The sequence below is a fragment of the Amblyomma maculatum genome, chromosome 6 (genome assembly GCF_055883805.1).
Source record: "Amblyomma maculatum isolate TAMU_Amacu chromosome 6, ASM5588380v1, whole genome shotgun sequence".
NCBI lineage: Eukaryota > Metazoa > Arthropoda > Arachnida > Ixodida > Ixodidae > Amblyomma > Amblyomma maculatum.
In genome coordinates this window covers 53,418,537-53,441,999 of record NC_139349.1, presented here as the reverse complement: position 1 = coordinate 53,441,999, position 23,463 = coordinate 53,418,537, and the positions used below count along the sequence as shown (strand labels likewise).

Here is a 23,463-nt window from a genome sequence, read left to right as displayed (position 1 = left end):
TACAGATGCTGTAGTGCAGTGTTCTGCATGTGTTCAATAAATCCAAACTAACATAAAGTGATCTGCGCCTGTTAACTAAACATGCGCCGTATGCAGATATCAGTTAAGAATTTCTTTGTTTCTTTTATTTCTTCCCTCACTGTACGATGGCAAGCCTTGAATATCGTTTGGTGTTTTTCTTGCAGACTTTAAAGGAAGTAGGGCTAAACGCGGCATAAAACCAGATTTAATTCGACTCTCCTCAGCCCTTTTCGTGGACGAGTTTATGTACACACGTGTGGCATAGTAAACTAAGCCGAAACTGAAATGCGAGGATCACGGATTCTTTGTTGCTAAACAGTCATCAACACTTCGTCTGTTTATTGCTTTGTATTTACACTTTGTGAGCGCAATTTGATATAGTCGGTTTTTCCTTATTCAGATGCATATGCATATCTGGAATTTTCATCACAGAAGCGTCATAATTAAACCAACTTACCTTCGGCATCAGGTGCTTCGTAGTAAACGAGTGCGAAGTTCAGTTCGTCTTGTTTAAATTTTTGCACTATTTCAGTTATTTTGCCTTTGGTCTCGTTTTCAACAGTATCCCTCCGTTCCCAGTAACTCTCGTAAGGAATGCAGACAGTGGGCCTCTTGTCTTTTATCTTCACCTATCAAGAACGATCAGAAGCACACGGTTAAGTCTAAACAAGTATAATCATAAGCCACTAGTATTTCAACACTCGCGCCTTGTATTCAAGGAGAGAATTGGAGGAAGCACAAGGAGCACTGATGTCCACAAACACAATAACGTTTAAAAGACGAATGTTTCGCAGCTCTAAGAATGTTCCATTATTTTTAATTAATAATGCGAATTGAAATAGTGACCTGAGACGGGAACACTTTATCGGAAAACAGTGACGGAAAATACAGGTTTACAGTAAACGGTTATTTCTACAGAAAACAGATATCAACGTGAGAAGAACGGTGCCTGATGTGCCATTGAAATAGAGGCCCCAAAAAACAATCTAAGCTTCGGTTTGGTTTTCGTTTATAGTGATATGACTTTCTAAAGCTACTTAGGCTACGAGGTACGCTGTAGTAATTAACTCCGGATAAAATCAACCACCTATATAGTTTGTTACCATGCACTAACATCTCACAGCACACGTATGACCTGCTCCTCCATTGAAACGCAGCCGCCTCGGCCGGGGTCGAACCCGCGTCTTTGGGATTAGCTCTTGGGCTTCCTAATTACTCGGGCGGAGCACTGAAACGTACGGCGACCGAGCGAAATTGAAGTGTTCTCCTAGATCATCGTACGAACACGGACAAAAAGACGGTGTGCTGTCACCTTGCATTGTCGTTTGTCTCTGCCATGTGTTTCTTTGCGATTTTCATCCGGACAGCGTCATTACTTTGGGCTGATTTATTTGTACGCGTCCATGTTTTGTTGTTGTAACGAGAATTTTCACGCAAATATGGGCACAAATTCAAAAATGTTCAATGTAAAATGCAACGCTTCAAAGGGCTTTAGGGACAGCTCCTTCCAGTTGTTGCTGTCGCCTGAAATCGACTTTGCTGCTTTTTCTGCGTCAATCCAGGCTCGTCCGGCAGCACAAACGCAATTATCAGCGCGGAAACTCTATTCAAATGTTTTCTCGGCAGTCAATTCGAACTGGCGTCGTCTTTGCCGAAAAGGGCAGAATTAGGGTAATTTCGAAATGAACGGCGGAGTGGCGTAGCCTCCGGGATCCGGGTAGTGCGATAGGCGGCGAAATCTGGATTCCATTCCTTCTTTTTTTTTTTTAGCTTACAGGAACTGCTTTTGGAGACAGCGGTACATTTGTGATTGGAGCACTGCGATTTTAATATATTTATATGGGCTGTGGAGGACGCATGGCGGCTTCGGGGGGGGGGGGGGGGGGGGTCGTATGGGGGATGCCATAGTGGACAGCTCCGGAATAAATTTGACCGCCTAGGGTTTTCTGAGTTCTAACTTAAGTTCACGTCGCAGAGCACACAGCCATTTGTGCATTTCTCGTTCATAGAAATGCGGCACGCACGGTCGAGGTTCGACCCGGCGACCTTGGGACCAGCCGCCGAAAGCCAAGGCTCCCCGATCCTCCGTGGAAAATGCCGTTTTGAGAATTGCATACTAAAGGGCAGCGAAATACTGGTATATACTTTTGAACAGACTCTTTGCTCTTCAAGCTAATTCAGTTCACGACTAGCTAACTATTATTTACTAATCAACTATGACGAATAAAAAATACGGCATATTAGACTAGGTGATTCAAGCACTCTAAATTGGTCACACAGAGCTAGGACTCTACGTGAATTTTACGGCTTGGTGGTAAAGGCGCGAAGTAAACTGTCGCTGCAAGCATCGTGCAGACCGTGCCGAGAACTGTCCGCAGATAGGAGCCGGCGATCGCAATCGTGGGCGGAGAAGACCCAGAGAGCGGACTCTCACCTGGCATCCGTCCCACCAGTACATGCCGGTGCGGAGGCCATTCTTCTCGGCAGTGATCCACACGGGCTCCGCGTGGTTCCACCAGTGCTCGTGCGAAGCGTTTGGGTGGGGCGCCATTTGGAAGTAGTCGTCATACTTCTCGTCGTACATGTAGTTTTGCACAAAGCCATGTCGCTCCCCGTACAGGCCTGTACAGAAACGCAGAGAGCATGCAGAGGTTGCATGAAAGAAAAACAAAAAAAAACTGTGGACAGGAAAATTGCTCGTCTTTTGTAGCTACTATTACGTATACACAGCCAGTGAAAATGAGTATGGAGGTGGCAAAATTAAATTATTTTAAAAGCGATGCTTTTTATAAGACAGGGTTTGAGTTTCTCAAGTACAATAGATAGTAGCATGAAGCTATTCAGGCGATGCGTGATTGTGTAGTGACGTTTGCATTATTCTTTTTATTGGTTCTCTAAGTAAAGGCTGTAGGAGAGGTCAGTCAGGAATGCGAAGAAGATACGAACGTCAGAGCGAACAGATATCGTTCAAAAACACAATGAAAGCTTACGGGAAACGAGTTGTGTGAGGTGCGCGTTTATTACATTAGAGATACGGGAATGCGGCAGCCCCTGTCGTTTGCGACTGAGACTTCCGCGAGCTCGAGACAAAGCGAGAAGGCCAGAGTGGGCACTGCGTCTCAAGTGGAAAGATACACAGAAGCGGCGTGAGTGAAGAGCTAGAGACGACGTGTCTTTCCCCGTAAATGTTTTGTGCAAATATGATTTCACGGATGCATCCACATTCGCACGCTTGCTGCTAGATCTAGCATGATATTTTGAGAGTGAGACTTACGGACTTACAACAACCTAAAGCAAGAGAACACTGCAGAAAAGCCACAGTTAAAGCTTATGAAGTGTTAAAAAATTACACGATTGGATTTCTTTCTTACTAGCATTTAGTTTTTTCTACATTAAGCAAAAAAAAAAGAGGAAAAAAACGAAAAAAAAAAAAAACTAAGTGTTCACTTGTTGTGATAGTGCCGCTCCAAGAACCAGTCTCTGTATAATCGCCAGTAGTAAAGTGAAACATTAAAAACCACAGTAATAGCTATTTATAAACAGAAGTCAAGAGAAGCGAATGTGACAGTCTAAGGTTCGACAATACTCGAAATTTTTTAACACTGAATCGATTACCTAAAGAAGAAAAATATAGGGTCACTGACAAAGTCAATGTTTAATTAGACGTTCTGACGTTTCGGAAGCCCTACGGCTTCCTTGCTCACAATGAGGAAACCAGACAAAAAGCATGCGTTTATATCTTCTTCAAAATGTGTCGTAATGATCTTCCATAATCACATGGCAGATTTTCTTGCATCCAATTTAGTGTGCCGGGAGTGGTCTGAATCATCAAATACACTAGATAAAAGCATCTCGAAGAGATCCGTTCTCTGGCAAGCACACGTGCCCCGTCCAATTGATGACGTGTCCAGTTTCTTGCACGTGGTCGGTCAGAGCGTTAGTAGAAATGTGTCCTTTCGCCCCGTCAGTTTTGTGCTTCTGTATCCGTTTCCACCAGTCTTCGGATTCTCCAGTATAACTGCGGTCGCAATATGCATACGGAATCTTGTGCACGACCCCAGGAAACCTGTAACAAGGAAGCGGGTCTTTCACATGGACGAGCTCGTGTCTAAGCTTGCTCGTTGAAACGTGGGCAACTTGCACGCCGTGCTTTCGAAATAGCCAATCAAGTGCTTCATAGATCTGTGTGATGTAAGGGATATTTGGAGCTTTGGCTTAGAGGCAATGGAAACATCAGAAGGTGGCGGTCGCTGTAGGAGATTCTTTTTGGTGTTTGCCCCACAACGCTTCTTGGATAACCATTTCTCGTAAATATTTTTCAACAGCCCTTAGCTCTTCGTTCAGGGATTGCTCGTTAGAGCACGTGTTTATTGCTCTTTCTATTAAGGAGCAGACGACAGATTGCTTGTGTGCCATAGGGTGGACAGAATAGAAGTCAAGATAATGGCCTGAGTGCGTAGGCTCTCTGTACACGGTGAAATCGAGTAGGTTTTCGCGTCATACGAGTGTCGAGAGACGAGATACAGTCATTCACCTCCTCTTCTGCAGTGCTGGAATACATTTTATTTACACGTTGTTGACCCTAGAATACTGTTCCAGTTCATTAACCCTTTTTGGAACTTTTCATTTTCCTCTGCCAGCAATTAGTTCTCATTAATGACGTCGGCGTGCCTGACTTTCATTTGATTCCATTTCATCTGTAAATTGAACATTGCTCAGAAAGGAAGCACTGTCGTCACCTTCAGAAGCTTTCAATTGTGAAAAACGTTTGTAGTGATCTCGGCCACCACTTAGCAACTCCAGTTCCTGAACTTTCTTTGCGAGCTCTGCATTCTCCAGAATTTCAAACAATAGTCGACAACAAAGAACAAAAGGTAAAAGGGCAGCTGGCAGCATTCACGGCAAGACTAAAGAGGCAAGAACAAAAAATTCAAAATATTGTTTTCGCACACCTGGCTAACGCCAACGTGGAAAGCTGCATGGAGGTCTTAATGGGAGAACAAAAAAAAAAAAAAAAAACGTAATTTTCAGGGTGCTGACTGAGCATTCAAGTCAGCGTTTAACAACGTACGTGTACTGCCAGCCCATTTGGTCCTATGTCAGCAAATACGACCAGCTGTGTGCACTGGCGGAGTCTTTTAGTCCTCGCTACACTGAATGTCGCAGTGAGGTGCAACGTCGACAATATAGAGACGGCTTCGTGACACATTTTAAACGCAAACCGTAAATGAGCGTCATCTACGCCGCACCTGTGTACGCCGCAACGGGCATGGATATAATATGTAATGCAAAAGTAAGCCAACCGATGGTCGCTAAGGGCAACAGACTGGATTCCAGGGGTTGAAAAGCGTAGCGGGGGCCGGCAGCAAGTGAGGTGGACGGAAGAAAATAGAAAGCCTAAGGGGATCACGTGGATGAAGGTGCCACATGACCGGGCTAATTAGTCGGAAGGATAATGGGTGAGGCGTTTGCTCTGCAGTGGGTGTAATCAGAATGATGATGCTGGCGACGATCTTTGAGGTGCAGCCAAGACTTAGAAAGCATACATGGTTGAATCCCCCGCTGTATAAATGAAATCCGCAATACCTCTGCGTAAGGAGTCTGCAAAGGTATTGACAATAAAGATTTAATGGCAGCAATGTGGTTTCCTATCGTGGAAGGACGCAAGAGCGCGAATACACAAGATTTTTTATCTTCAAAGTAGGCTCAAAGACAACTTTCCAACCATTTCAACCCAGAAAAGGCCGAACATCAGGACAGAAGAAACCTTGCGCCCATCAGAAACCACCGGGCAGCTGGAAGCGCTAAGACCGAACACCGCACCACCCGCATGCAAGGTGGATGCTAAATAATAGCAAAAAGAGAACAGCGAAATCACAGCCTGGCAAAACAACTACTGGTGTGGTTATAATTATTGTTTTTCGTCGTTGAGCATAATGATCTGGTCTCCCGAAGAAGTCATAAGAGCGAGGCATACGCGCCGAGACAGCTATTTCGTGTTCCTTATTTTCCCTACTACCTCTGCATTTTCTGCCCTCCCATTAGCGGATGACAAAGGCAACTCATGACAAAAATGACATGTTGAGGGTTACCGAAGCGGGGTCTATGTAATTTATGGTACCCGAGCTCTGGATGACGTTGAACATTTCGTTATACTTTTCTTTCCTTTCAGCGCTTTGTGTTGAATAAGGAATATGCAGTTCAGATACTGCGGGGGTTTCAAAGATGGCGTTTCTTTTCAAATTGCGCACGGGTATTTTAACTAGAAGAGACTGTTGCCTGATAAAGCACTCGCAAAGGTCAACCAACTCGATGCTTAGGTTCAGTCATATAATTAGGCATTTGGATGAAAATAATTTCACACTATCAGCCACTCTTCAGGGCAATCCCGCAGGGATTACCATGTCCGTTGCTATGAGGCTTATCGCGGCTTTTTGGAGATTCCTAAATATGGCGGTATAATGAGCGTCTTCTAGCGAGAGCTCTTGCGAGTATGAAAGTGACCGCTATAGCTACAATTTCAGACTTTTTATGTTGCTTGCGCCTCATTATGGCAATAACCTTGTCATGACAGGTGTGGCTAGTATGTCTACTATTCCTACGCTGCATTTGTCCGCAGTGATAGCGGCGCTAGCAAAGTGATTTTCAAAAAGTCTGTTGATAAGTCTTTGATGTTAAGAGTGCTTAAGCGGTCGCCTTTCTATGCGTTTCCTAGGGCTAATTCATCAAACACCACGCCTTTCTCTGGGTTAACGTTCTTAGGTAAGGGAAATTCACAGATCGCGCCGGGTGTTCTTGGATAGGCTTTGGTGTCGCTATGGTTTTTACCCTGCAACTGAGTACCTAGGTACGTTGAAATCTGCCTTGCTTGTTTATATTTCAGCAAGTGTCGTAGCTGACATATACTTAGAACTTGAATCACATGCGTACGCAATGACGATGGGGTCTGTCTGAGCATATCCTTCTCTCTTCTGATATTCATACAGTAGATTTGCTATTTTTCTATTATTTTTTTTTTCAGCATCGGTGAGGTTTACACGCGCCAAGGCCGAACAAGAGGTGGTGCAGAAGTTTAAATTCACTAAGCAAAATAACTAAATAGAAAAATGGTAGCGTGTGATTGGAATCAACGGCTGAGGCTCTTCTTGTCTCTAAATGAAATATTTGGTGGGCTAAGCAAACCAGCAACACTAAACAAATCAGGTGTAATGAGTGGTATGCTATTCTATGGCATGGTATGGCGCGATATCTTTTGGCATAGTATATGAGGTTCAACGTCCCCAAGCGACGTGGACTATGGGGACGCCTTAGCAGAGGGCTGACATCGTTCAGTACACAGCCGCCTTGGCATTTCTTCACCATCGAAACCCGGCCGTCACTGCCGGTTCGAACCCAGGAGCTCGGGATCCCCAGTCGATCATCCTAACCGCTAGGTCATCGCGGCGGGAAAGCACGAATAAGCAATTATAGGTTATTCATAGTCAATCAGGTTTCTACACTTCAAGCTTACTAGAACAGTTGTTTATAAGCTGTCAGATATTGTGTTAATAATTCAAACAGCGCGAACAAGAAGGCACAGGACAAGATAAAAGGAAGCCACAGTACAAGTGCTTGTACTGTGGCTTCCTTTTATCTTGTCCTCTGTATTCTTGTTCGCGCTGTTTAAATTAATAATGGATGTTTGCCAATTCGTCCAACAAAGTATATTGGTAAGATATTGTGTTGTGTGCCAAAATAGAGATATAGAATTGGCACATCCAAGCAGCACTTGGTCCCACTTCCCTATCTCTCATTCACTCTCCCATCTACCAAAAATTATATAAAAATCGAAGGTACCTTCTCGATAGCCTGAACTGTACATTTAACATGTGCTGCTTATGGCTCAGACCCACTCAAGAAATCATTTGGAGTCGGGTAGCGTTTTGCTTAACGCTGGAATTTTCTGCTGCGGAATACTACGTCGTTTTCCCCTCAAACTGCTGAATTCGTTTCAGCAGTCATTACTTTTATGTTTTCCCTTTCGCATTTTATTTGCGGTTCATTTGACGCAGACAGTACCGCCACTAGCCTTTGCAATTATTCGGTATTCCCTGTTTAGAGCCGCGGGAAAGCACTTTATTTCGTTACATACGCCGGAGGCGACCAGATTCCTCTGCAAAATTTTGAACCTTGAGCAACATCATACGGTGTTCGATATTTTTTTATACTTGTTTTTGCTGCTCGTCGCGAACGTTCTTTGCCACGATTGAATTGAGTCCAGCCGAAAGCCTTTCGACGATTACAATGCGAGCGGGTCGCTGTCGGCGTCACCGAGTTAACATTACACTACGCGGGCACGAGGTCGCAAAATAAAGCATTTTTGGAAGCCTTTGCTTGCCACACTGCCGTTCCCATCGCGTCGCTAGCACTGCAATGATGAAAGCGCAGCCATTACGACATGACACTTGCAAAATTGTCAGCAGAGCCTCTAGTGCTGAATAACGGCAGAAATTGATTTGAACCGTTCTCATCGCCTATAGACGCGTGTCAGCAATTTTGTTAGTAGAACTAGTAGAGCGCCGTTAACGGTAACTTTGCCGTCAGAACTAATTCCCAGCAATTGCGAACAAAAACTACTAGCCCTCTCCTTTTTTGTACCCAGGTTGAACTGCGGCCGTTGAGAAGAACGCAAGTTGAAATGCGTAAGACAACAGCGCAAGTTGAGCAACGAAACCTGGCGCAATGCGAACAGCTCAGAGAGAACAGCACAGTGAAATATTTGGAGTCGGTTAAGCTCTGCCTTTATCGGTTTGACGCAACAGCTTTAATAGAGGGATGTAGCAGACGAGACGTACTAGCACAGACGTCTACCGGTTTACCAGACGCCCCCCCCCCCCCCCCCCCCCCCTTACCTTATGCGCTCGCAGTGTCCAACCTTGGGAACTTTGAGCAACCTTGCGATGACAATTTTCGTAGAATGCATGCAAGCTTCATCTATCAACCACCAGCCATGTTTAAAAAAAAATAATGTATTGCTTGCGTCCATTTAGTACAGCTCACTCAGTGGGAGAACAGTTTTACATGGTTAGAAACGGAAAGTACCCCGGAAAAGTGTTTGTGTTTTTGTGCTAGTTGTGTGCGGCGAACACTGTACGCATGGAAGGCTACGTCTGCGCGTCGGTTGCATTCTCGAATGCAACGCATGCGCCGACACGTTTCCCGGTTCACCGGCAGCGCCATCAGTGATGCCCGCAAACAGGTTTCGCTCAGACTCGCACGCGCGCTTCTCGGCGACGCGGCCGCCGTGGCATTTTAATTAAACATAAGGGACAAAACGAAGCGGGAAAAACAAAACCGCAACGACTGTTGCGGCGAACGGGTGCAACCCGCGCAAAACATGCCGCCGCGAGAACTCCCAAGCAGGAAAAAAACAAAAAAACCTGAGTCAGGAATACATCTCCTTTTTACTCTCACACCGAGTGGTGGCTTAAGGCGGGGGTCCCACGGTGGCCATCTTGGAATTAGTTCAAATTCTGCCACCAGGCTACGCCACTGATTCAGGACTGAGAAAGTGCCTATCGGCCTTGCCCCCAGTTGGCCGAGGGGCCCAACCATTGCTTTGTAGAGAAGCTTTCTTTTGTTGGAGGGTGGGTTTTCAAAGCCCCATTCTTCTCCCAGCCGTGCGCAGGGGGAAGCGTTCACCTGTTCTTAGCTTGACTACTGCGGATAGCAGGACTGCGGGGTGCTAGCTTGCCTTACCACGGCTGAACTTGAGCGGCGACGCGGACCGCCGCCGCTCGATTCGGCCATGACCGAATGTGCGTAACGTAAATGAAAAGTACCACCTCGTTTTGTTGTTCACTGTTCTGGATAGAGTGGAAGCTTGAGCGAGTTGATGATATATAGTCGATATATGTTCAGGATAGCTCAAGTGTATACCAAAAATGGAAAGGTGCGATATGATGGAAGATATTTATGTGGCCTTTGTATACTATACTTTGACTCACAAAAGATTTGCAACACTGCTAAAGGCAGGGGCTCCCTGGCCCATTCAAATGCGCACTGTAATAGGTAATTGTGCTCCGACGCACGCCTCGAATCGGCAAGGGCGACAGTGGGAGCACAATTGCCTATTATAGGTGGTGTGGATAGTGGTTATTCAAACAAAAGGAAGGAAAAGAGTGCTGCCGGCCCCTTCAACTGCTATCTAAAATCTGAAGCGCCCAAGCTGCAGCCGGCGGGACAGCAAAATGATGGGGAGAGGAAAGCGAGGGGAAGTGCAGAGGGGAGCTATAACAAGAAATTACAGGGGGAGCTTTGTACATTAGTTACAAAGTACAAAAACAAAAAGGGAAACGCGTTTGCCTCGCTCGCGCGCAAGTGTCCAAGTGCTCTTGGTCCATGGCGCCCAGGCCTTTCACAGTACTAAAAATATTTTGTGAGACGAAGTATACATCTTTGGTGGTTTCGTCATGAACTCTGGCAGAAATCTACACCTGTATTGTCTTTCCTTTGATACCCATCTTTTGAGCTGTTATCGCTTTTGAAGTTATGGCATTTATAGTAGGATATTCTTGCGAGCTCTCTGGTGCAGAGCTACTTTTATCAAACGTTATTGCACATAATAAAATTGCAATAAAGTCGGTTTCAATCAACAGTAATCATTTTCTTTTTTCTTTTTTTTTTAGTTCGGGCTTTTCTAACCATAGAAACTGACGTTGGTAACCTAATGAGCTGAGAAAAGGGCGATGGCCAATTTCATTTTACCTTAGAGAGGACAGTCGGCATTGCGAAATAGGTGTGAAATACCTACCAAAAGGGTAAGCACCACGCAGCTGCCGCAATGCATTCAGGCTAAATTTTAGGGGAAATGAATTGGAGAGGGGAGGGTAGCAGACAGTTATGAGGCAACGTCGCCAGTAGAAGCGGGTTAGTTTCGCAAGCGCGTTAGACCGCTCCTTCTCGACCCTTCCCCTTTGAATCTCCTCTGTACTCTTCATTGGTTAGATGTACGTCTTTGCTGCATTGCGAATCCAGTGTACTTTCTATATATTTATTTACTTATTTATTTATTCACTACCAGCATCACCTGCTTTCATAACAAGAATAGAACGGCAATCACTCGTGCTAACCACGGTAAAATGCATAACTTGCTGCCACTGAGGCATTCTTTGGAGTGAAAGGATTCGTTTCTGTGGTTGTATGTGCAACAAAAGAATAATGCAAGACGCCCTTCGGTTACTTACTGCCCCTAGAATTTGTCCGGGGTGGAGGCATTTCCATTGAAACACACGAGGCTATATAGTGTTGACGGTAAGCTAACCGCCCCTCCCCCTCCCCCATTTTTGTTTTTATTTAGAATAGCAGCTTGGGCGTGTTGCTTATGCATCTTGAGGTGACAGCGCGGAACGTGGACGGGAGCACAAGGTCAGAAGACGACACAACGAATAGATTGATGTTTTAGATTGAGCTCCTTGTGCTATATACAGCAACATGAGCAGGTGGGCTGAAGGCGAATGCACCAGCGCTGGTAGTAAGCGTACATTGGTAATGGTACTCCAGCTACAATAACTACCGCGAGCTCTAGTTTCAAGTCAGTCTGCGCTCTTGTTGCGACATTTTTAGCTATAAGGTGCGTTGAGAAAGCGGACTGCCATACTAGCAGCACTCGAGAGCGTGAGTGCAACATATTTCTGAAATATATTCAAAATATATGTAATGCCTCCCTGAGGGGTAATGTAAATAAAATAAATAAATAAACATATTCTGAGCAATAAGACGACCAGAAAAGTGCGACATCACGAGCAGTTATCTAAATATGCGCCGCTTTGCAACTAGCACATGTGTTTCTTGACAATGATTTCATAATTTGAAATTTGCCAGCCCCGGAATTCTTTTGACATGTCTGGGGATCGTACAATAAGATGTCCTTTTTGGTTCGTCTGCGGTTCCAATAAAGAAGGGGGGGGGGGGGGGGGGGGGGATCGCCCCATTTAGACAAGTACTGGCGAACCTACACCGTTTGCAAACATTGTCCCCACGAATGTGTGAAGGGTTTGTTTCATCATTGATGGAAAAAAGAAAAACAGCCCGAGGAAACAGTACGGAAAATCGAAGAACTGACAAGCTTGGCTGTCAATCCTCACATTCCTTCTGTAGGTAAACCCTCGTAACTGCCATAAATAAAGCGGGTACTCCAAAGCACTTTCCATGCGCCGCGACGTCAACGCCGCCGTCACGGCAGGCGTCGCAAAAGGGGAATGCACCTGCATGTTCGTGGTGCTGGCTCGCTCACCCTCTCGCGCGGACTGAGAAAATTTGAAAACCGTGAAGAAAACTATTCTGTGAAGAAAAGAAGCAGGGGGAGCTAAGTGGACTTCTGGACGAGAAGAACGGAGTAGGGGACAGCCGCGCGGTCCCAACCCCTCGCTAGTTTTCGACGCGTGTAGCACGCGCCAGATATCTGGCAGGGACAGATCACAGCATCAGAGCTCGCGATGCACGCATGCGCAGACCGGCTTTGGCTGACGCGTGCGACGACGTTAGCGCGGCAGTGCATGACGCATGTGTGTTTGGAGTCGGGGCTTATGTATTCCAGTAGTTCCCTTCACCCCACGCCACTTCTACCCCCAACATGACGCAATTTTGGATGTACTTTGGCGAAGTGGTATGCCTTTATACTTTCTTCAATAGCCACACTGAGAGAAAAAACTTGACGAATGCTAAGCAGCACAGGCATCGGAATGTATTCATTTTCATGTTATACAAAACATTTTCCCAGTGCATGCCCAGATTATTTTGGTCAATTTTGGTCAATCTAGTCTGAATTTACTAGCTTTTGTAGGCTTACAAAAAGCGGCTATGAGCTTTAGGCACACTGTCTCTCTGCAATGCTGTTTCTTGGGCTAGTTGGTGGAGTTTGCTCATTTTGACAAAGCGCAAAAAAGAGGCAGGGATGGTCGAGAGACATGGGACAAAGCGCTTTGCCTGTCCCTCGTGCCTGTATATTTTTAGCCCTTGCCCAAAATGACCAGTCCCTGTCCTTCTCTCTTCCTCTATCATGAGATAAATCATGGTGGCAATTCGTTGACCTCACCCCAATGTTTTGTTGTTTCACTATGCCATGCAGCGTTTCAGCAGGATTGGAGTTGAACAATGGCAGAGCTGGTTCAGGGCCCCTTGTTGCACCTAACCCTTATCCTCCTTTTTTTGTCCACACAAGAACTCCTTAGAATGACTTTCCAATCAGTCGGCTGAAGTATGCTCGCGAACGCTCAAGATGCAAGTTGATAGACCCTTGAAGCAATTTCTCTAAACCAAGAAAATGGCAGACGCCGCGAATATTTATGCAGTTTCTTCTGCGGCGATGCTGTTTCAAGTCATTTTGTTTTTTGGACATTATGTTTCCATTCCCTCCCATTTATTTCCGATTTTATCATTGCAAAGGAGTGGAAATTTGTTTTCCTATCACTAAAAAAAAAAAAAAAAAAAAAAGTCGTCTGCAAGGCGTGGTCGCCATTTGTTATCTGTGCACAGCAAAAATGGGTGATGTTCGCTACACGTGGGAACGAAGCTATAGCGATAACTCGGCGCGGTCAACTGTGGGTTTCACCGCAAGGTCTCGACATACAGCTGTCTACATCGAATTGACGTGGTATTGTTATCAAAAATCATTTCGAAACGGATTGAACAGGTTCAGCCCAGTTCGTGAATGCACCTTCGTGCAAGACTCAGGCTCCTATCTCCTGAGGGAAGCAACAACTGCTGCCTTGGTAGATATTGCCGCGTGTCTTCTGCGTGTTTGCTTGGAATTGCTTTCGCACTGCTAGCTGTGCTACTATGCTTATATTTCTGAATCTTTTTGAGTAAGACCACGTGGCTCCTTGATGCTAAGCAGTAAGGATTACAACTAGCGTTAGTCTTTCGTTTTATTTTCTTTTACTGCTTTGCATGTTTGTTATCGGAAATGCTTTCAGTAAATAAAGAAAAATGCCGCTGGTGACCTCGACGTCAAAACTGCGCGCCGAATCAGACTGTCATGTGATTTCCGCTCCACACATCGTCGCATATTTCATTTCGGTGGTGTCAATCGATATTCAGCCATTCGGAGGCAAAAATTCTGAGCCTCCTCTACTTACTTTACTAAAACTAACTGACGTGTTCGAAGGTGTGAAGAAAACGATGTCCTATGTCAAAACCAAACGCGACGTTTATTTACTTTTTTTTTCCGGTACAAAACCGGAATGAGGTGCAAGAAACACCCAAAAAGCTTGGAATTTCACTGCGATGACTAATCGGGGATGACCATGTGCGCTTGTAAAGGGAGGCTGTCATTGTGCTAATAAATACGTTCGATTTTTTTCATTGCGGCAGTCTAAAAACAGTGGCGATGTGCGTGTGCCGCGATGGATATCAGTACTCTGTTCTGCACGACCGCCCGATACAGACACGCGCTTCATTCCGTCAACCCACCACATGCACTAAATGTCCGCGAAAGCGTTTACGGTGCATTGAATAATAATAATAATAATAATAATAATAATAATAATAATAATAATAATAATAATAATAATAATAATAATAATAATAATAATAATAATAATAATAATAATAATAATAATAATAATAATAATGATGATGATGATGATGATGATGATGATGATGATGATGGTGATGATGATGATGATGATAATAATAATAATAATAAAACAGACCCCTGGCCTTGAAACATGAATCCACGGCTTCGAGGCTTACTATTTTGAGCATAGCGTAGACGCACAGAGAAGTAGAGAGTGCCGGCTGTGCACGCGCATTAGCCCTACTTGGCCCCACTAATGCCACTGCGTGTGCGCCGAAGGAATCCGGTAATTCGGTTTACATGTAGGCAAGCACTTTTCTCTTGTCACAGTGAAATGCGCCCAGCTGCCCTCTCGGCGTCACTTTGTTTGCAGTCGAAACTTCTCTCTTTCCACGCAGCGTAGTGTGGTGAACTGTCCCACCTTGCGAAGATGTCCATACACGCTTCGTAAGTGACCAAATACAATTAGACAGACGTACAACGGCTGTTACGTTTCATTACGGTGATTATCGGTGATGACGTCTGGTTTTTGATTATCTATGAGCACATATTTGTAATGTTTATAAGTATGAAAAGCACTGAACCAAAACAGTGTACATTCTCATTTCAGCTAACGCTCGACATTCGGTTCAGCAGCGTCGAATTCCTTCGTTTCTTTTTTTTTTCATCTGTACTCCGTATGCGACGTCGTCCTTTTGCAGTTGTATTTCTTGTAGCGGCTGCGAAGCTACATTCAAAACGGTGCTTTCCGAGAGGACAGCTGCACCTAAGCACACGTGTGCCACTGAAAGCTCTAGGGAACAGAGCACGCACCAACGGAGATGTGAAGGAGACAACCAGTCGATACCGCCGGCCGAAACTATTTATTTTGGTCTACTGTCCTATTCCTTTTTCGACCAATATTTGAGAGTCGCATGACGCACATAGCATCTAAACGGTGGATCATACGCGTGGTATGCCAGCTGGCGTATCGTGATGTCATGTGCGAGCATTTTGCCAGCACACCATGCAGCATAACGTGGCGATATCCGTAGCACTCGCTGTCAAACACATAATGTCTACATTTTGCGAGAAATACCACTGGACCAACTGCGCGCACGGATGAAGAACCTAGTCCAAGCAACCTGCAATCTGTCAAGGCATGTCTTAATTTTGATAAATTTGCACTTTTGTCGCCAGCCGAAAAGCAAGCCCGATACATGTAAATTTACCGGAAGATTCTGCGCATTCTGTTTGGATTTTGCTACCCGTGTCACTTGCTATCCGAGCCTGAAGCGCCTGGCGAAATACGAATGCGTGAGGGAAAAGTACAGGGCCAGAAGCATATTCAGAAAAGCACAAAATAGCGCAAAGCCCCTCAGCGATTGGGCGTGAAGGTTAGCGGCTTAGCACTGCAGGCGAGCGTCCACTGTTCGCACACAATGCAGGGGTGCAAAGGGTGATGCGGTGACCATTGTGCAGGCTCTTCGTGCGAGCGAATAGCCCCCGCATAAACCACAGTGTATGCGCGCAAAACATGTGCACGCACGTAGTGTGCGTGTCATGTCTTGTCACCTAAAAAAAGCTTTCACTCCGTGGTCCTTCCCTAATGAACTGTTTGTGTTTCCACTTTGAGTAGATGCGTCTCCTTGTGCTAGGAACCAGCGGTGTCTCGCACCACGTTCTCAATCGAGTGGTGCCTCCAGGTATCCATTCATTCCTTTCACTCCACTGACACTCCCTGCTTTCCTCTATATCATGAATTGTAGCCTCTGCATCAGGTGAGAGAGTTGTCGAAATTCTTCCTCTATGGGATGTTTGAAACCGGATCTGCTGCAGAAAGAAGTTGTTTCGACAGGCAATGAATTTTTGAAAAGTGTGACACTCGCCTCACAAACAGCAATGCAAATAGCAACAAGCAAGACACTTCACAGCACAAAAGTAGTATAGGTGGGTTGCTGAAACCTAGAAGTCAGCAGAGCAAAACCCCTTCACCATGGCAGCCAAACCTGTTTCGAGGGCAGAAGTTGGGTGCAGCGCAGAATACTTCTATGTCCAGCCTGATGTCATGCGCGAACGTGTTGAGCAGAATTCCTTCACTATTGAGAGCCTGGAGGAGGTAGGGGCAGGGGAGGTGTTATGAATGGCACTCACAAACGGAGGGGTTCTTAATCCCATAATTGCGACAAGAAGAAGAGGGGTGCAGGAAATGTACGTGGCCATTATTACCACAATAGACGTCTCCTGCACTGCACCTGTTTTGTGCCCCCAAAACAGGTTTGGCCGCCATGGTGAAGGGGTTTTTGCACTGCAGAGAAGCTGACTTCTAGGTTTCTTGACTAGCTTCAGTACTTTGAAGGAGTGTAGTCACGCGCGCCTCTCCTGGCAATTGAATGAACTCACACTTTTGCTGCTTTTACCTAGATGGCGCTAGCAGTGAAAAACCTTTAATGACCGAATACAGGTGCAAATACTAATTATCACCATGGTTTGTGCTTCTTATTTTAACTTTATTTTACAGTAATACAATATTAAAAAAAAGCCAACTCAAACAAGGCTCACGTTGTTGAGTATGACGGCCTTCTCCATTGAATGTCGTGTACGAAAAATTGATTATATTTGAAGGCTCAGTATAATCGTGCTAATTGTATAAAGCGCAATTTGCGATCAGGGTTCACAAATAACGACTATTCTGGTTTCGCCATGCATGATTCCTAGGCTGTAGAATGAGCGGTTTTTCTGGTCAAGCTATGCGATGTGAGGCAGTATTACGGAAATCTTCAAATTGGAAAGGTAATTAAAAACGAACTAGGGAAAAAATTTCGATGAAACTTCGTACACTCAACTATTATAATGTGCGCCCGAAGTGGTAAAAATTTTACTGCTGTGCACGTTGATAAAGCGCAGATATTCGTGCCCAAAATAGCCAAACTTTACCATGTTTAAAAGGCTGCCGATCAAAGACTGATTAAATTAAAACTAATTACGCTTCAGGTTTCATAATATAAGTACCCATTCTATGTGTAGGCCAAAGGAAACTGTTCTAAGTGCAGCAGTTTCTTCAGCGAACTAATCCGAAGTAGGGTATATCAACGACGCTAGCGAATTTGTCATCTGCAAAACCACCTCTCATGCAGTTGATAACGTTGACACACTAAAGCAGCGCACATCATTTGACAGAGAGTATATTAAGCTTTCGAATGATGCCTACATTGTGATGTTCGAAAAAGAACAACGCGCAGAATGCTCACGCAAACATTGCCTAAAATGGCACATTCGCGCTGCCGGAGTGGGACCCCCGCCTTAAGCGCTTCATACCCATCTGCGTAACCAAGTATGCAGCGGAACGAGAGTGTGTAGTGTGCAAGGAAAGGAAATCGCCGGTGCAGTATGTCGTAATAGAAAATTACAGTATCATCTACTGCACGAACAAACACGGGCTAAGGTATGCCTGAACCTGAGGTCCCATGTGGGATGTGGAGAGACCGTGCTGTTGAAAATGTGCTATGCGCGCGCGTTTCACACAGGTCGGCGTTGGGCCTATCACTCATCCGCCTCTTCAGTTCAAAAAACAAGCCTGCTGGTTTCCCGGCCAGCCATACCCTCTATAGGAAAGAAGTTGAAAAAGGAATATAAACAGGAAGCTATTGCGATAAATGGAATTCGCACTAAGGTAGAGGAAATGTATCATGACAGCACCACGAGGGTAGACTACTGAAATATAGACGTGCAGTACTGCTATACCTCAGCACTGCGAGCTGAAACGGTGGAGACTTCATGCCGGAAACCGGTACAAAAGCATATGATTCGTTTGGTTCATGGGTTTTAACGTCTCAAAGCGCTTTAGGCTATGAGAGACGCCATAATGGAAGGCGCCGGAAATTTAGACCACCTAGGGTTTTTTAACATACCCTGACATCGAACTGCACAGGGACGCCTTGCTTTTCGCCTCCATCAAAACGCTGCCACCGCGGCCGGGATTCGATCCCTCAACCTTGGGCACAGCTGTCGAGTGCCCTAACCACAGCACCACCACGGCGGGGCTAAAAAAGGCCGTTCTTGATGTAAGCTGGTTTGTTCATATTAAAGGCGCAACTACAACCTAACAGAAAAACATGCACGAGGAACACAACACGACAAGAGGCTGGTTATGTCGTGTTCTCTTCCTTATGCGTGTTTTTCTGTTCAAAAGGGCACCTGAAAAGCAGCCCCCCCCCCAAAAAAAAAAAAAAAAAAAAATCAAGAAGGCTATAGGCGTCTTAACATCACTTTCCTCTCCCGGACCCTCCCTCCTTACAGAGGTCTGGATTCGTCCAAAGGAAACGTTACTAAGCCCACAAGCACAAGCAGACATAGCAGCTAATAAAGCGAATCATAAAGGAAAGTTGTGAGGATTACGCCGAGATATTGTTGCAAATTATAGAATTTCTCCTCGCACATGTCGGAAAGACGGTAACGTCAGAGAACGTTATGTGCGTCACAATCAAGCTGGTCAAAACCATCACGTGGAAATCAGAAACGAACCGATTCGCGATACGCAACGTTGCGAAAGCCAGTACAGTAAGGAAAGCTTAACGGGGGTGCTCAATATATAAGGCGGTCAGAGGAGGTTTAGTGCCTTACGGTCGAATGGATGGGGATAGCGATATACGATAAAGTATTACATGCACTGAGTATACGATATTCAATCAAGCAAAAGGTTGCCTCGAAAAGGGAGCAGAATAGCGGTGCATATGGCAGATACAATAAGAAGGTAAGACATTAAGTGCCGACTAGCTAAACGGCTCAAGCGCGTTTTGCACAAGACAGTAAGAAAGGTTTTATTCTAATGCCAAGACAGTGTGAAGTGGAAATAACTTCATTTTGGCTATTGCGGAGAGCAGTTAGTGCGTTCTGAGACTATATGTGATGGCGCACATTTGCAGTTAGTCTCTGAGTAGTAATTTTGAGGACTAATGACGTGCGGAAATTATTCCTCTATAAAAGTTGGTGTCCCACTCTTATTAGCATTTTCATCATCACAGTGCACGGATAAAGCACGACGAAGTATGTCGCAGGGACCCGTCTCGACACGGGAGCAAAGAGGAATGATCAAGACTGGGAGAAACCACCACCCGCGCAATCACACTGTCTGTGCTACGAGGAAAGTGGGAAGAGTGAAGCGATGTGCTAGTGTGAGTTTACCGCTTAAAATGAGAGCGAACGAAACGCAGACCAAATGAGATGAGAGCACCACGACGCTTTTTTCTCACTCTTTCATCCATTGTCTACATTCGATGTGACTATCGTGACGAGCCAACTAATCTGCCAATGTGTAGTGATTAATTTGAGAATCATGAAACGGATGGTTTGAAGCGCCGGATAATGTCTAAAATCGTCTATGCTTTAGCCATGCTGCATATAAATAGTAAAACTCTGTCAAAAGTAAATATAGATTTCTTCAACCTCCCTCATCCTTTACGTTCCCTTAATTCTATTCAAGGTAGGGTAATGTTGTACACACATTTAACAATGATACATATACTTTGTAGCTGTTCAAAACACAGCCAGATCGAGAAGCATTTGTCGGCATGTTACAATTACTCGTTCAATCCGATGACAGCGAAGGTCACATGAGGCGCTACAGGCACGGATCGCATGCACGGGGTGATCTCACAAAGGCACTTTTCGCTGCAAAACATTGAAACTTTTCCAGCTCGAACTTAATTCGTCAAAAGAAGAAGAACAAGGCATTGCATTTTGCAGCCCCCTGGATGCCGAACTTGCTGCTGAATGACCGTGCGAAACTCAAAAGCACATCTTGGGAGCTAAAGATGTGAAGAGGGATTAAGGTACGAAAATTTCTTCTAGCTTTTGATGGCAAATGCTATGCTAGCTGCAGTGCACCTCATAAACGAAAATGCAATGGGCAAGTGTCGTGTTAAAAGGGCGATTTATATTTAAAAGAACTAGTTTGAACAATTAAGGTGGCGTCTATCTCACCCTGCGTCGAAAAAGATACAGCTTATTTCGCAACTATCAATTACGAGCCGAAAGCAGATGCGAGCAGCCCCTTCTCTTCCGTTATTTCTCTCGCTTTCAGACACTTTCTCTCATATCGATTCAGGGGGGCAGCCACATTCTTAAAATTTCGCGCATGTACCTTGCTAAAGAGAAAATGAATTCAGCATGAATAGAGATGAGACTTAAATACCGCCAAAAATACTGGAAATACTGCCTGACCATTCAATAACCCGCCTTGCAATACGTAAGTGAGCTCTGTGCTTGTGCAAATACTACTACATTAAAGCAACTCATTTAAGTACGCTATTGCGTATTTGAAAAGGTACAGTTAGTGATAGTCCTAAAACGTATACGCGGTGTGGGGCTGCAGCTAACGGTATATTTTACCAGGTTTTCCCTGTGATTCAAATACTTGGTCGCAGTCATGCAATTTTGTATAATAGTCGCATTATTTAAATTCGGCTTAGAAATATGGGCGTTATTGCAGTCCTTGTAAAAGGTGAGTAAAAATGGCTATTAGCCCTGAAAAAGCGCCATCGCTCATGCATCGTGAGTATCCGAGAAGTTGAAATTTATGGTTGGCTTGGCACTGCTATGAACCTCTCCACAGCGCAACATGCATATATAGTGTCATGCATTTCACACGCTCACGGGATCAGTTCGACGTAAAAGGTCCTTAATCCGATTACTAGAAGGTGCCTGCGACCCACGTCTTTCGGTGAGACGTCAGTGAAAATTTAGACGATAAGTTTTTTACTATAATAGCTCAAGGATGCTCTTCGAGGTGGATAACGTCGCTATTGCCGTAGTAGCCAGAAATGGGCGACTACAGTTTGAAACACAGTCTGCATGGTGTCCATGCTTCCATGCGACGGAATGCTCGCGGTGTTTCGACCCCGTGCCATTAACAGATTAAGGAATCGTTGCCATAACAAGTCCGTAGAACTTCTTGCCTGCTGTGAAATTGTGCTCCTTGTCTACATTAACTCTTTTGTGAATTGAAAGTAAACTAAAGCTAGCTTAAGCGAGTTCTTGTTTGAAACCTCGTCGAAGTGGGCGCGATGGAGTGTTTTTTTGTGACTTTTCCGTTGAAGTGCAAGAAACATCTTAATTTGAGCGTTTCACTACTGCGAAGCACTTCGTAACGTTGAGACCACATTTTAACACAGCGGAAGTTGAACGAACTAAGACTTCCGCAATCAAACAAGTGCTCAAATGGCTGTAGAGCGGCTCGTCTGGGTTTCCGGTTGAAGGCTTGAATCGTACATAGCGGCATGCAATATCATATCGCTGGGGTACGTCACTGTTTTTTTTTGTTTTTTTTTTTCCTGCAACTCGACTAATTTGTACAATATCTTACTATCAAAACAAACACACATCTGAATAACTGCTTCTTGATTAGTCGCTCTCCACAAAGTATTAATCTCACTGACATAATTGCACACCAGGCAGCGGCTGTGAGGCAAGAGATATGAAGGTGCGACTGATCCCGTAAGTCAACTTACCCGTAACGATGGTGTACCAGTTCGGATACGAATTAGCCGGCATGATGGGGACCACGTACTCAGCCTTTACGCCCGTCTTGGTCAGTTCTCCGAAGCCCGGCAGGTCCGGCTCGGAGAGGTAGTCCCAGCGGACGCCATCCACCAGCAGGAGCACGACATGCGGTTTCGCCGAGGGCACGGACGCGGCCAGGGAACCGCAGAAACCAAACGCGGCCAGGAGAAGCGCCAGGCATGGCATGCATTTAGCGCAACCGCGCGCCGGCAGCCTTAATCGCGGTATACTCATTATACAGCTTTGTTGGTCTGAGTCTGCTAGCGTCCTGAGCTGACGACTACGACACCGCGCTCGGCTGAATCTACTGCAGGTAGGTCTGGGTACTTAAGAACACGGCACCCTGGGCTTAGCGGAGGCGCGGCCCGCCCCTTGAATGCGGCGCGCGAGTATCTATCCTGTTGAGCCGAGTGAGGTGCTCTCTGGCGTCAAGGAAAGAGCGGGGATGGCAGAGGGCAATGGCGAATGCTTTGCTCCTCGCCTTTTGGCACGGGCAGTTACCCTCACGCTCGCGTTACTAGCGCAGCGCCGTGCGTGTTGAGCAGCGCAAACCACAGTTGCAACCACACCGACCACACGGCGACGGCGGCTGTAGCAGCGGCACGCAACATAGCCGTCTTCATTCGTCCTCGCGTGATTGCGGCGAACGCTATCTGTGCTGCCGCGACAGCAGGTTCTGGAATAAAGCACCTCGCGTACGCGCGTCACCCGGTCGAGCCCCTGTGCTCTGCTGCCGCAGCTGCCTCGTGCGCCTGTCTCGCGAGGCTCACAGCAAAAGCGGTTTCCGTCTGCTGCCGACGACGACGCTTTAGGGGGCGAATTGCGGCCGCGTGTTTGTTTCGGCGACGGCATTACCGACATTTCCCTTCGATTTCCGCAAGCCTTGAGCGGCGCGCTTTCGGTAGTCTGCTGAATGCTCCCGAGATGGAGACTCTGTTCAATGCACGATAAAATGGGCTATGAAAAGTCTCGTGCAACCGAGCTGAAAGGCCACGTTGAAGCGGAGCATGGAAGGAAAAGAGCGCTGGAGGAAAGAGAAAAACCACTGGAGCAATGAATGCGATACCGAAACCACAAAAGTCGGAACAATGGACAAACAGTGGCGATTACTATACTTACGCGCTCATGTGCGTCTCGTCGTGGGTGTTTATCTAGGTTTATCGCGCCGTTTCTATAGTTACGATGTAACAGGTATCTCGACACACCTCTCCAGCGAACATGTTCCACATCGGCATGCGGGGTCAGAGCGAAGGAAACTTTTGTTTCTTATATACACATACGCGATTCATGTCTGCAGCTTTCTTTGTGCAGCGCATGAAACCAAAATACATTACAGGCCGGTGATA

General features: G+C 45.7%; 1 protein-coding gene across 1 annotated transcript in view; it reads right to left on the bottom strand.

Annotated features, from left to right (window-relative positions):
* The window catches only part of LOC146185750 (glycerophosphocholine cholinephosphodiesterase ENPP6-like), a 31,474-nt gene extending 8,620 nt beyond the window's left edge, over positions 1-22,854 (bottom strand). The window contains exons 1-3 of the mRNA XM_084606676.1: positions 22,066-22,854; positions 2,456-2,643; positions 479-650 (exon numbers count right to left, since the gene is read on the bottom strand). Coding sequence (XP_084462802.1) covers positions 479-650; positions 2,456-2,643; positions 22,066-22,351 — 646 coding nt within the window. The 5' untranslated portion in view covers positions 22,352-22,854. The remainder of the gene's footprint in view (positions 1-478; positions 651-2,455; positions 2,644-22,065) is intronic.
* Between the last annotated feature and the right edge of the window lie 609 nt (positions 22,855-23,463).